This window comes from Calonectris borealis, chromosome 21 (genome assembly GCF_964195595.1).
Source record: "Calonectris borealis chromosome 21, bCalBor7.hap1.2, whole genome shotgun sequence".
Classification (NCBI taxonomy): domain Eukaryota; kingdom Metazoa; phylum Chordata; class Aves; order Procellariiformes; family Procellariidae; genus Calonectris; species Calonectris borealis.
In genome coordinates, this window is record NC_134332.1 from 5764912 (window position 1) to 5777282 (window position 12371).

A 12371-nucleotide genomic window follows, 5' to 3' on the forward strand; every position below is an offset into this window, starting at 1 on the left:
ACGGTCACAGCATTGACGTGTTCCCAGGCAGCTCTCAGGACAGCAACATGAGAGTGCAACAGCCTTCAACAGCAGGAACATTGCAAAAATGGTACTAAGGCAGAGAGGGTGCAGGGCTGAGCCCCTCAGAGACTTCAGTGATTGTAAACCCTGAAACATTGCCAAGTCAGCGGAGTTTATCCTTGTTACAAGTGATGTGCATGCACACCATGGGGAATTAATCTGGGACCAAACACAGCTGTCAGAGGGGAAAAAATATCAGCGATGTTTGTCCCTTCTCATTCCCAAGCAGTTTTGGGAGGCGATTTCCCAGTTGCTGACACCAATGGACATGCCAAGACCTGCATGCTCCATCTCCAGGGGCTGCAGCCCTCATCATCGATCAGCTTTGCTGGTGTTTACAGGTAAACAAGTGTGAATTCAGTGGATCCTACCAGGTGAAGGGCCTTCCTACGCAAGCTGCAGCTGGGGACTTAGTACTAGAAATAACATGCTGGCATGGAAGTTTTCCTGGGCAGGGTATGGCCTTAACACACAACTTGAGCATGTGCTGAAAGTTAAAACCATGGTCCATGACAACATGTGCACGTAGGGTTAAAGTTAAGCATGCGCTTGGTGCTTTCCTAAGTAAAGTAGCAGAGACTCCTCTCCCTGTGTCCTGGGAACTGGAGGTAGCTGAAGAGCAATCACAGGGGCAGGTTTAAACAGCCAGGGTTGGTGTTTACCTCTGGACCCCTCATCAACTCCAAGAGAAAAATTTGGCATAAAAGAAAAACAGAATTAGGAGTGAAATTAATGAGATCTCTACGACCCAGGCAAGGGGACAGGTAGGAAGCACACCTTGGAGTAGCCAAGGGGGCGGCTGCCCACAGCGTGGAGCACCAGCACACATTGCACCCACCAGCCAAGGGAGAGGCAGGCTGATCCCGCTGTACACCCGGGGCCAGGAGCAAACCCAGCTCTAACAGAGGAGCTATGCAGCACTGCAGACTCTCCCATGGCAGCCATCAGAGCCTGAACATCACAGGAAGGGTTTAGTCATGTTCCCATCCCTATGAACACCTCTCTACATGTTTGCACGCACACAGGGAGCAGCAGAGCAAGAGCCAAGCGCAGGGACCCCACGGCCCCTCACACAATGCAGGCAGTTCAGAGGACAATGCCAAACTTCTGGGGACAAGCAAGAACAACCAAATGACAACAGGTCAATTCGATCCCCAGAGAGGGTCAGCATTCAAACCCTGGCAGTGGGCTGCCCTGTTATACCTCGGGCAGATCAGCCACTGCAAACACCACTCTCCTCTCCCTGACCTCCCCCCTCAGCCAAAAGAGAAATGTTGAAATACATAACGTGCCTCTCGGACACCAGCCCTCATGCAGAGCTGGGGAAGCTGGAAGGCAGATACCTTCTCCTGCTTTACCAGCTCCAGACTGCAGTTCTTCCACGTGCACTGCTTTTTCTTCCCTCTCCCTGTTCTCCAGAAGCAGCTTTCCACGTATTTATTTTAGCCTCATCTGGCTAGTTTCCGCGCCATTGGGATAAGCCAGTGGGGCCTCAGAAACGCCTGCAGCAGAAACCCACGCTGCACGAGCCAGCAAAGCATCAGATGGGATCGATCTACTACAGACGCTTTGAAGAGTGTCTTGCTGCGGTAGCTGTGGTTCATGGTACCGCGCTCTCATCCTGGGGCAGAAGCTGATGCACAGCAAGGTTGTTTGTGACACTGAGCCAGCCTCAACACCAAAGCTTTTGCTTGCAACTTCTCCCCAGGATTAACCAAGTGTCAACTCCCTATCCTGACACTGCTGGGTTTCTGGTTGTTACAAAAATGTCATAGATTTACTTTAAATTTCAAAGCAGGTTTATTTTCTCTCTTTGCCTTAACCTCTGGGAGCAGATGAACTGCTTCGCAAGGACATCTATTACCTGTGGAAACAATTCTCAGCTGCAGGGTTTGAGTTACCAGGTATCAGAGATCAGGGTCACAGCCTTTCTGGGAGCAGATTAATCCCAGGCAGGTGGATGCTGAGGATGCTGTGAGTGCAATCACTGCAGCAGCCAGAGTCACAGATGGGACAGACCCTATGTCTGATACAGTAATTCTAGGTTTCCTTTACAAAAAATCATGTTTTCGCATGAGCTTTCTGCTTTCCTAGGGCTCAAGTGCCTTATCCCCACAGGCATTCACCCCCCCGCCTTGCTTCACAGCCAGGCTTCCCCATCTCCTTCCAGTGGCCAGCAGCTCTGCTCACAAACACTCTTTCTGCCACTGCTGAGCAACCTTCACCACCAGCATGCTCCTACCTCCACCTGGGAGGCAAAGCTGCCCAGGACCCCCGAGGCAGGGCTCACACCGAGCTGTGCTCACAGTCCAGCTGTGTTTGCATTGAGCTCTAGACTTGGGTTCTTCCTCACCCATCTGCAGAAAAGCCAGGCAAGACTGTCCATGGTGCACATTCAGCATGCCAAACCAACATCTCTGCTACTCAACCTCAAACCAAAAGCTTGCTATTTCTATGCTGGAAAGGAGATTCCTGGAGTTCAACAGTTGCTGCCAAATTCAGCTTGCCTCCGGGCTCCTAAAGCAGCACAGGAATCTTCCCAGGCAGCCCAGTGCCAGGGAGACTTGTGCATGGGCCAACCTCAGCAAGGACAAACACCGGCCAGTGGAGCCAGAGCCAAGAACGCGGCATCCCAAGCTGAAGTTAACCCCAAGCTGAAGTTAACCAGCAGTCGTCAGGGCACCAGGCATGTTTTGGGAGAAATCCTTCCAAGGATGGGGAGCACAGCAGTCAGTGCAAAGGGGGACACCTATAAAAAGCTATTAGAGATACAGCACAGAGCTGTTGAATCACACCCCATGAACCCACTGTGGTGCTTGATGTTGTGTCAGGAGGTCTCTGCCTCCAAGAGCCCAGAAACGGTACCAAGAGAAACAGCCAGACTGACCTTGTGTTTTAGTGCAGATGTCCCAGCAATCTTAAGCTCGGGCTAGAGGAGAAAATCAGCAGAGCCTTGCAAAGCTCAGCAAGAGAAGATGCATTCTCCAATTATCAGCAGTGTGCCCTGCACCATCATTGCCTCCACTGCCTTGGCCTGAGCACATCGGTGCACTTTAAGAGATGGTTATTTAAAAAACTATGACTTCTTGTTTGTTTCCTTTGTAAAACAAGTTAAACAGTAAATCCAAAAAAACTTATGCATCCCTTTTTCAAAATGAAGTCACTTAGAAAAACACACAGAAAGAGGGATTAAAGACTTCACCCCACCACTCTGAGAAGTTATAAACAAATTCCAGCTCAAATATTAAGCACACAAAAAGCACCAGCATTTCTAGGATAAAGGAGAAATGAAGGCAGAGGGGTCTGCATGTGCCCCTGTGCTGTTTGGTGTTGGGGACTTTGTCAATGTACCTGCATCAGACCACGAGCTCCATATTTTCAATACAGGGTTTTTCTGCCCTCATCAGTCTTTTGGCCCCACACAGAGTTTAAATTCTGAAGGAACAAAAATAAAAACAGGAAACACAGACAATGCCCTGGTCAGATTGGGGACCCAGAGGACAACCCCAAAGGTAGGAGGGTAGACAACCATCAAGGAGGAGGGTAGGCAGACACGGAACCTTGCAGGGAGGTATTTTGGTTACCCTGCGAGGCCAATTGGGAACACGCCTGGTGTACAGGCACCCACCAGCCTGGCCAGGGCAGCGGAGAGAGAAGGTGGCAGGGAGCACCAAGGGCCAGCTGCTCCCCAGGGACTGGCGAGCTGGGGGACCCCAGTGCAGGCAGTGCCTTGCTAACAGGCACAGTCCCAAGGGTGGTGAACACAACAGGCAGAGCCAGCCACTGGTAACAGGGTCCACAGGCAGCCTCAGGCAAGGTTAGCCATGAACCAGGTCCAGGGTGCCCCACGGAGCAAAGCGAGACATGGGCAGAAGCTGGTCTGGAAACAAGGCTACAGTGTGGGTGCAAAGTCCATCCAAGAGACAGAGACAAAGATGGGACAGGAGACAAACATACAAGGGGTCCTACCAGGAGACAAGCTACATCCAGTGTAGGTCCATAGTCCATCCAGGAGGCAAAGCCAGAGGCAGGGCTGGAGGCAAGCACCCTACACCATAGCTCAGGGAAGGGCTGAAGGTACAGGGCTGAGCTTAAATGGGGCTCCTGGGATGAGGGTGTGGGTGGAGGTCCCAGGTGAGGCTGGTCAGAGCCATTAAGTCCCATTAGTGTTCTCAGGGACCAGATAGGTTCAGTAGTGATCCTCCACCACCCCACCCCACCCCACCCCTGGGGCTGCATCCCAGAGGAAGGTGTTCCTTGGGGGGACACCCCAGGTTGCAGATACAGAAAAGCGACCATCTGTGCTTTCCTCTGGCTTATGTGCACCTGTGAAGCTTATACTCAGCTTTACGTTCTCCCCAAAGGAGGGGAATGAGGGAAAAGGAAATGATATTAAACAACGTAAAACATAATTGGAACCCTGGGAGAGCTCGTAACAGGGTCTGTCAGACTGAGTCACTTCCCCTGGATGCAGCACCACTGGTTGGGACCTGAAATAACTGGGCTGGACAAGCCTTGGGGACAACTCCAGAGGACAGCCCTGGTGCTTGCTGGCTGGGGAACGGAGCATATGACCTAACAGGTCTTTCCTCCCTCTAATTGCTGCGTGCCTTATGAAAATGTCCTGCCAGAAGTCTGCTTAGGATCACAGGCCATGCACTTCAAACTCTGAATTAGAGAGGCTTGTACATCACAGCTAGAATTTAGTAATAAAGGCTCACTGCATTAAGTGATGGAAAAAGAGGACTTTATACTGGGGCAAGGGTTTCCTGGCACCTCATACCACTGACACCACCAGATTAACACAGGCCTGTAGCCAAGCATTCAAAACAAGACAGCCCACCCGAAACACTGATGCTCCTCCACTCCCTTCTTGACGGCTCACAATCCTCCACCCTTTGCCTCTTGAAAGATGTCCTTGGACTTGGAAGTTATGCCTGACCTTCTCTGGACCAAGGGGACCCAAGATGGCATCTTCATATTTGTTTGGACTTGCCTGTTGACTCTGCACATTGGGTGGACAAGGTCAAGGACATCTTGGTAGTGTTGTGTTTGCAGGACATCAACCCTCCAGCAGCTCTTTCTGCTTCTCTTTCTGTCCTAGCATTGCTTGTAACATAAATAATGTCCACGGCAGCCATCCGTGTCACCTCCTGCGCCACATTTGTTTCCTACTGTTCCCATTTCCCTTGTCACCTAATAACTTCTTTTTAAGGGCAACACCACAAGCCACACGAGATGAGGTTTAAGCTGAAGCGCACACAGCTCGCAGTGACGGACCTGCATTCAGAGAGTTATGCAACGGGATTTCAACCTTCGCCTCCCTGCTCCGGAGAGCAGAGATAATTTGGTTTTGACCCAGTGGCTGCAAGATGAAGGGGACAGAGCCAAAGCAGGAAGAAAAAGAAAAAGCACATTTCTCACGGAGAACCTTGTACCTATTAGTGGAAAAGTGAATGCAACCACCCACCCACAGAGAGGACAGAAAATTTCAGGGAAGCGAAACCTTTTCAGAAGAAAGAGCTAGCCGTACACATTGTTTAGACAGGAAAAATCAGAGCACAGGCTTCTTTTCAAGCTCATTACGCAGATCTGCAGGCGTGCTGCCGCTCCTTTGTACAGGCCCAGCATGGGGAGCTCTGCCGGGATGGGGAAGGGGCTTTTGGGGACAAAGCCTGGGGCGGAGGAAGGGCTGCTGGAAGTCGAGGATGACCCCGAATAAGGCTACGCTGGCTACAAGAAAAAGTAGGCCAAGTGGCAGGAGAAGAAATGAGCCTGCGAAAGAGCTTTCGGGAGAAGAGCAATGGGAGCAAGAGTTTAAGAGTTGCTAAACCGACAATGGGGACGATGAAACCAGAGTGGCCAGGAGTGGGGAGGTGGACTTGGTGGGCATTTCAGCCTTCAGCTTCACCATCCTCATCGGGTCTTCTCTCTGCAAATTCCAACTGCCCAAGCCATGAGACAGCATGAAAATCTCATCCCATTAACTGAAAGAGTATGTTTCCTGCCCTCGTGGGGACAGGGAAAGGCTTTGCAAATATGGAGCAATCAATATCCTGACAGCTGAGAAACAAGAGTCCGAAGACCCTTTTGAAGCAGGCGCTGGGAAGGGCTGGAAGAAAAGCTCACAATGGCTAGCTGCTCTGCAGAATTTGGTGGCCTCACTTGGGTTGGGTTTTTTTGTCTTTTTTTTTAATAAGAAAACAAAAAAGAAGCCACTTCTCCCATTCCCAAGACATGTCTTGAGAGATCCCACAAGAGCTCCTCAACCGTCTCCTTCCTGAGCAACCAAGAGAGTTAACCTCAACCCAAAGCTCCTTGTCTCTAGGAAAATGCTTTGGGGTGCTAAACTTCACCCCAGCCTTGCACACTCCTCACCCCCCAGGCCACACACCCCCCCCCGGTGTGTCTCCTATCCCCTGTTGTCTGCGTATTCTCCCCAGTTCCTCCTTTCTTTGCTCGGTGCATGCATGTCCTGTCCCCTCCTGGAGCACTGACAGCAAATGCTATTGGGTTGAGTTCAAACCCTCGCTTAACTCAAGCCAAACACTGTGAAACTGATGTTTTATCTATATTCAGGGTTTAATAGGTTTAGCTAGAGGGGTATTTTTAAATGGATTTCATTTAAACCCGTGCAAATCCCGACACAGCCACTCTTCAATCTGTTCAAGTCTGCCTTGCAGTAATTAAACTTAATTACTGAATTACAGTGAATCAGCATAAACCAGATTTGAATTGGTCTACAACGCCTATACAGAGGATCCTGTGGGATTAATTTAAAAACAACTAAAAAACATAGTAGTAAAACTTGTGTGACACTGAGTGGGGACAAGTCCTAAAAACATTGGCGCTCATTGTCACTAGTAAATAAGCTTCTTTTTGTTGCTCCATTGTCAAAGTAAATTAATAGCAAATTCTGCAAACTATCACACTCCAGGGGCTTGTTTCCAGCACCAGCTTTCCAAGAGCCTCCCTCTCTGTTGTTTTGTTTTATAGGGTTGGAAGACACACATGTAAATATGCACAAAGCCACCAAAGAAAAGCAATGAGGGGATGATTGTGAAAACCTCCTCTGGGTGGGATGGCCAGCACCAAGCAGGACAGCCCATGGCACCACCAGGGTTTGTACCCTGATTTTCAGCATCCTCTCATGCTGATGGAGAGCACACGCACGTTGGTGTGCACACACCCCCTCCAAGCTCCCATGGCCAAGGCTTGTCTGGATTTGACAGACTTCAAGGTCAGGACTAGGGCAACGAAGCTGGTGAAGGGTGTGGAGCACAAGTCTGATGAGGAGCGGCTGAGGGAACTGGGGTTGTTTGGGCTGGAGAAGGGGTGGCTGAGGGGAGACCTCATCGCCTGGAAGGAGGTTGTAGCGAGGTGGGGGTTGGTCTCTTCTCCCAAGTAACAAGTGATAGGATGAGAGGAAATGGCCTCAAGTTGCGCCAAGGGAGGTTTAGATTGGACATTAGGAAAAATTTCTTTACTGAAAGAGTGGTCAGGCCTTGGAACAGGCTGCCCAGGGAAGTGGTTGAGTCACCATCCCTGGAAGTATTTAAAAGACGGGTAGATGAGGCGCTTAGGGACATGGTGTAGTGGGCCTGGTGGTATTGGGTTGACGGTTGGACTCGATGATCTTAGAGGTCTTTTCCAACCTTTATGATTCTATGGTTCTATGACTACAAGGAGGTCCCTCCAGCCCAACAGCAGATGCTTGCAGGAGAGGAGAGGAAAAGGGCAGGAACAGAGCAAGTCTTTCCTGTTGCTTCCTCCCAGCTCCCCACAGCGTAAGGATTTGCTGAGCCAAAGGCAGCGTCTGTGTAGCAGAGGTTGGCAGAGACTTGAGCTCAAGTCTCTCCTATCCTGGAGAGAACTGGAGGATACTTCTGCTCAGCTGCCTGGCCTGCCCAAGAGATCCCTGGGCACACATCACTTTCTTTCTCTCCCTTTTGAGCTTTCATGATGTTTTGTGAAGCCTTAAACTCCTCTTAAGGCAGAATGAGATGCATTTTAAAAATCTCAGCAACACACTGTGGGGGTAGGAAAGCTAGCTGTAGCACGGCAGCACACAAGCAGCCCCTTTGCAGGCTACGCTCTCCGAGCTGCGGTAGGAAGGGAAGGAGGTGGAAGGGTTTGGTTTAGCTCCTAACTCCCCTTTCTTCGCCAAATGGCAGGGGGATCAGCAAAATATACACCAGAAGCTACAAAACTGAAATGAAGAGGTAGAGGTGAGCAAGGCAGAAAGATTTCTTACAAAAGGAAATGCAATTTCAGAGTTTGGGAATGAAGCAGCAATTTGATAGGAAATATCTACTTTTGAAACACCTCGGTCCCCTTCTTCTCCATTACAAGTTGATCTTCACAAATGTTTCTCCAGCTTAACCTCCCATTGTCTTAGAGGAGTTATTTTAAAGTCTGGCAGAGGTTCAGCTTGAGCTATTATTTCAACAATGTTGAAAGTGTCTTGAGTAACAAGGGAAACGGTCGGGTTAGTATTATCTCCGGCTGCAGACATACACATCTGGGAGAGATTACAGCCTGAGAAAATAAAAATAAATATGTCCAGGGAGCCCATCCTGGGAATTCCTCTCATTTCAGCAAATAAGAGCTTGGTGCGCCCCAAAACCAAACCCTTCCTTCAAACTCCCCGGCTCCTGCTCCTTCCACTAGTGATGAATTGGTTCATTTGGTTTAGTCTAATAGCGATTTTAAACTGTACGTGTAACGTCATCCAAGGCTGAGGAACTGAAGCTTAAACCTGATATCACTGGCGATGTGCAAGGCAAGCCAGATCTAAGGCGATACGCCCAGATGTTAGTCACCGGTGAAAGGCAACCAGAAAAAGAGTCTGATCGTGTGCCAGCAGCCATCTGTCACACCGCGAAAAAGCACACGTTGGCTCAGGATCTCTGCGACTCCTGTTTTCCAAGTCATAATCAAAGGATCAAAAAACTGCGGGAAAGTAGCAGCAGTAAAGCAGTGAAAGGTCCTTTGTTTTCCGACCCAGGGGACTTTATGTTCGAACACTGGAGCTGCCCCATCGGGTCAGACAACGGCACCCGCAAGCGCAGCTTCATTTCTGGTAGCGGTCGCAACTGGAGGGAGCAACAGCAAATCTGCCCAGCTGGCATAAAAAGGAGCCTCAGCTTAACCTAAACCCACGCAGAGTGTGCCGGGGAGCATCCGCACACCATCCATGCGGGAGCGGGGCTTGTGCTGTCCCCAGCTGTAGACACACGTCCTCGCCGACTGAGATCCCCAGGAAAAACGACAACTGAACACCATATATCTAAACAGATCCTGCTTCATAACCTGCTCGGCTCAAGCAAATCTACCCATGTAGTGGCTCAGCCCGATGATTCAGCATGTCGCCCAGGTTTTCATTTCCATTTCCACATGATCATGGGTAAATCGATTTTCCTTTTGCACAGGGGGAGCAATGAAGCAGAGCTAATGTTGGGAGGCACTGTGAGGATATGTGTGTTGAGATAAGAAGGATGTACATGTGCATACCCTAGCCAAAGGGAAGGATCAGAGAATTAGCTTGCCCTGGAAGCTCTTGCTGGTCTTCTGTGCCCATCCTCCCTCGAGACATCGTGTGCCAAGCAAGAATCTCTTACACCCCAGCTAAAGCAATAGATGCTGCAGCTTTTAACCCCAGCAGCCCTACAATTCAGTCCTTGCATTGACTTAACTGATTGCTATTTTCTTCATTGCAGCCAAAAAAATCAGTGGGATTTCCCTAACCTGGCTGATTTTCACGTCTCAAACTTTGCTGCCGGCAGACTGAGGGAGCCTTTGGCAGAGCTAGAGAGGTGGAGGCAGAAGGGCAACCTCCATACGAGCCAGAGATATCCAGAAAGAATCTTTCCAAAGCTTTCACCTTTCGTGTGCTCGCAGGTCCTTTGCAGAGCTGCCTGCTCTGCTCCTAACATCAAGCCCTGGCAATCGCAACCCTCTTCCTCTGCTGGGTCTCAGTGTATTCATGACAAATGTCTTTTATCAACCTCCCCACAGTGGCCCAGAACACCAATTGGCTGGGGGAAGGCGAGGGAGTCAGATAGCTTAATTTCCCAAGCTTGATAAGAGCTGATGACTTCACTCAGGGAGAAATCATGTAATGCTCAGGTCACTCCCACCTCACTCGCCTAGGAAATACCTTGCTATTGCATCCCTGCAAGAGGAGCTGGAGGGTGGGCAAAGATCCTACCCGGAATTTGCTGTGCCCTTGGCCTGGTGCCGTGCAGTCCCAGGCAGCTCGCTGCTGCTGCCCTTCCAGCCCCATCACATGCGAACACACGCACGGAGCTGGCAAACACACACTCAAATCGGTTTTGACTTGTACGAATTCACAAATTCAGGGGTGACAAGGGTTGCAAACGGCAGAGACTTTGCAACAAACTTCGTTGTGGTGAACACAAGGCTGCAGCGCTTGTGATGGTAGATCATGCCCTCCTGCCTCATGGGGCAGGAGAAGGAGATCTGCTTTCACATTTAAAGCTGTGTTTCCAGCACGCCAGTCTGCAGAGAAAACCTTGAAACCATCACCCCAGAGTAACCAACGGTCCTGGAAGCACAGGGCAAACACGACAGTAACATCCACGAAGCTGGATGCACACCAGCGCTGCCCGTCCCGTGGGCTTGGCTTTGGAAAGAAGTTGGCACTCAGGGAAGAGAGCTTGAGGGCAAAAGCCAGGGGACACGGGGCCGGACACGAGGCTTCCAGGGACATGCTCCCGTGCTGTGCTGTGCCAAGCACGGCGGGCAGAGAGCCAGGGCCCCAGCCATGTCCGGGCTCCCGGGCACGGTCTGCTGCCTGCCAGGCTCCTCCAGCCGCCCGCCTGGCAGCGAAGGGACCGGGGATGCTTCATAGGAGCTTATTGGAGACTCCAGGTCCCTACTGCTGGCAGGGAAAGGCAATTCCTGTCTGTTTTTCTCAAAAGCTTGGGGTCTAATGCAGGAGACTCCCTATTGCACAAGTTTCTGGCAAACCTCTTACCTCTCTCCAAACCCATCCTAACTCAGGAAGACTGTTTCCTAGCCATGCCTTCATTCAGCAAGGCCAATTTTCCCCTTGAAAAGAACGACTACAGGTCAGCACGTGGTTTACCTTAGCTAAAATACAGCCACTTCATGCTGCAATTAATCACTTTGGAGATACTGGCATTCCCTGAAAAGTAGCAAGGGTCCCATGCCGAGGGAGAAGGGACGGACAGACGCTGCTCCCATGAGCCCAAACCTGCCACAGCCCCGGGCTGTGGGAGCTGGACCTGCCTGAGCTGAGCTTTGCCATTGTGCCTTGCAAGTGCCTCTACCAGCTCCTGTTACTCAGCGTATGACTAATGCCCAAACCGAAATTAGTACCAGTGCGCTTAATTAAAGGGAAAGTTTTCCACTGCAGGCAACTGAAGCGCACAGCACTTTGCAGGGATCTATTTCTGCTTCCTTCGCTTTTAGATATGCTGCTGCAAGGGTCAGTGCTCAGGTTCTGACCTGACATTAAAATTCATTTGATCGGGAACAATGTTCTGGAGGTTTTATCTAGCTACCACTCATCATCTACCCCGGGGGATCTGCAGAAACAGAGCAGGAATGAGAAAGAAGCACAAGAGCCTCATGCACCAGCAACAGCCCAGCCTGGGGCAGAGCGGGGCGGGAGCAGCAGTCCCGACCTTCTCCTCATGCTCCCTTCAACACAGCTCACAAGAATAAAGAAAAAATTGACACTGAGTGTTTCCCAGACTAACAAGCTGACATTTCACAGCCAAAAAGCACTCTGATTTTCACCTCAGGCAAAACATGTGCACATTTGTGATTCATTCCGTACTCGCGGCTGCCAATTTTCCTGCACAAACTATTGAATTGTTGCGGTTTCAACCGTTACTCAACTCCTGAATGCTCCTTCAAGTTCTTTATGCTTGGCATTTCGCAGAGCTACTCACCTCCCACCTCTCCCCCTCCACTGGTATTTTTACACCCAAAGTATCTTTGGGTGCCTGTGAGCCTTCAAGCTTCATGGCAAGCTGCTTGATGCCATGAGCTGCTGCTTTCCCAGGCATCGGGGCCAGGGACCCTGAGACCCCCCCAAGCAAAATTTGTCCTCTTCCTGTAAAGTCTCATTTCACCAAAGCCTCATGGGTCAGGTTCAGCCCATAATGCTTGAACCGCAGCAAAGGTTCAGGCAAATAAACATCAACCAGGATTTCCTTCACGTGGAGAGAAGCTGTCAAACCCCAAACTGTGCTGGAGGCACCGCTTTACCACCCCCCAGGAGGGGCTGACCCTCTCAGTGCTCCCTCAGCAGACAT

At 50.5% G+C, this 12371-nt stretch overlaps 1 protein-coding gene across 1 annotated transcript in view; it reads right to left on the minus strand.

The window, feature by feature from the left end:
- The window catches only part of LOC142091569 (uncharacterized), a 75322-nt gene extending 63200 nt beyond the window's left edge, over positions 1-12122 (minus strand). Inside the window, exons 1-2 of the mRNA XM_075171003.1 lie at positions 12006-12122; positions 10627-10741 (exon numbers count right to left, since the gene is read on the minus strand). Coding sequence (XP_075027104.1) covers positions 10627-10741; positions 12006-12122 — 232 coding nt within the window. The remainder of the gene's footprint in view (positions 1-10626; positions 10742-12005) is intronic.
- Between the last annotated feature and the right edge of the window lie 249 nt (positions 12123-12371).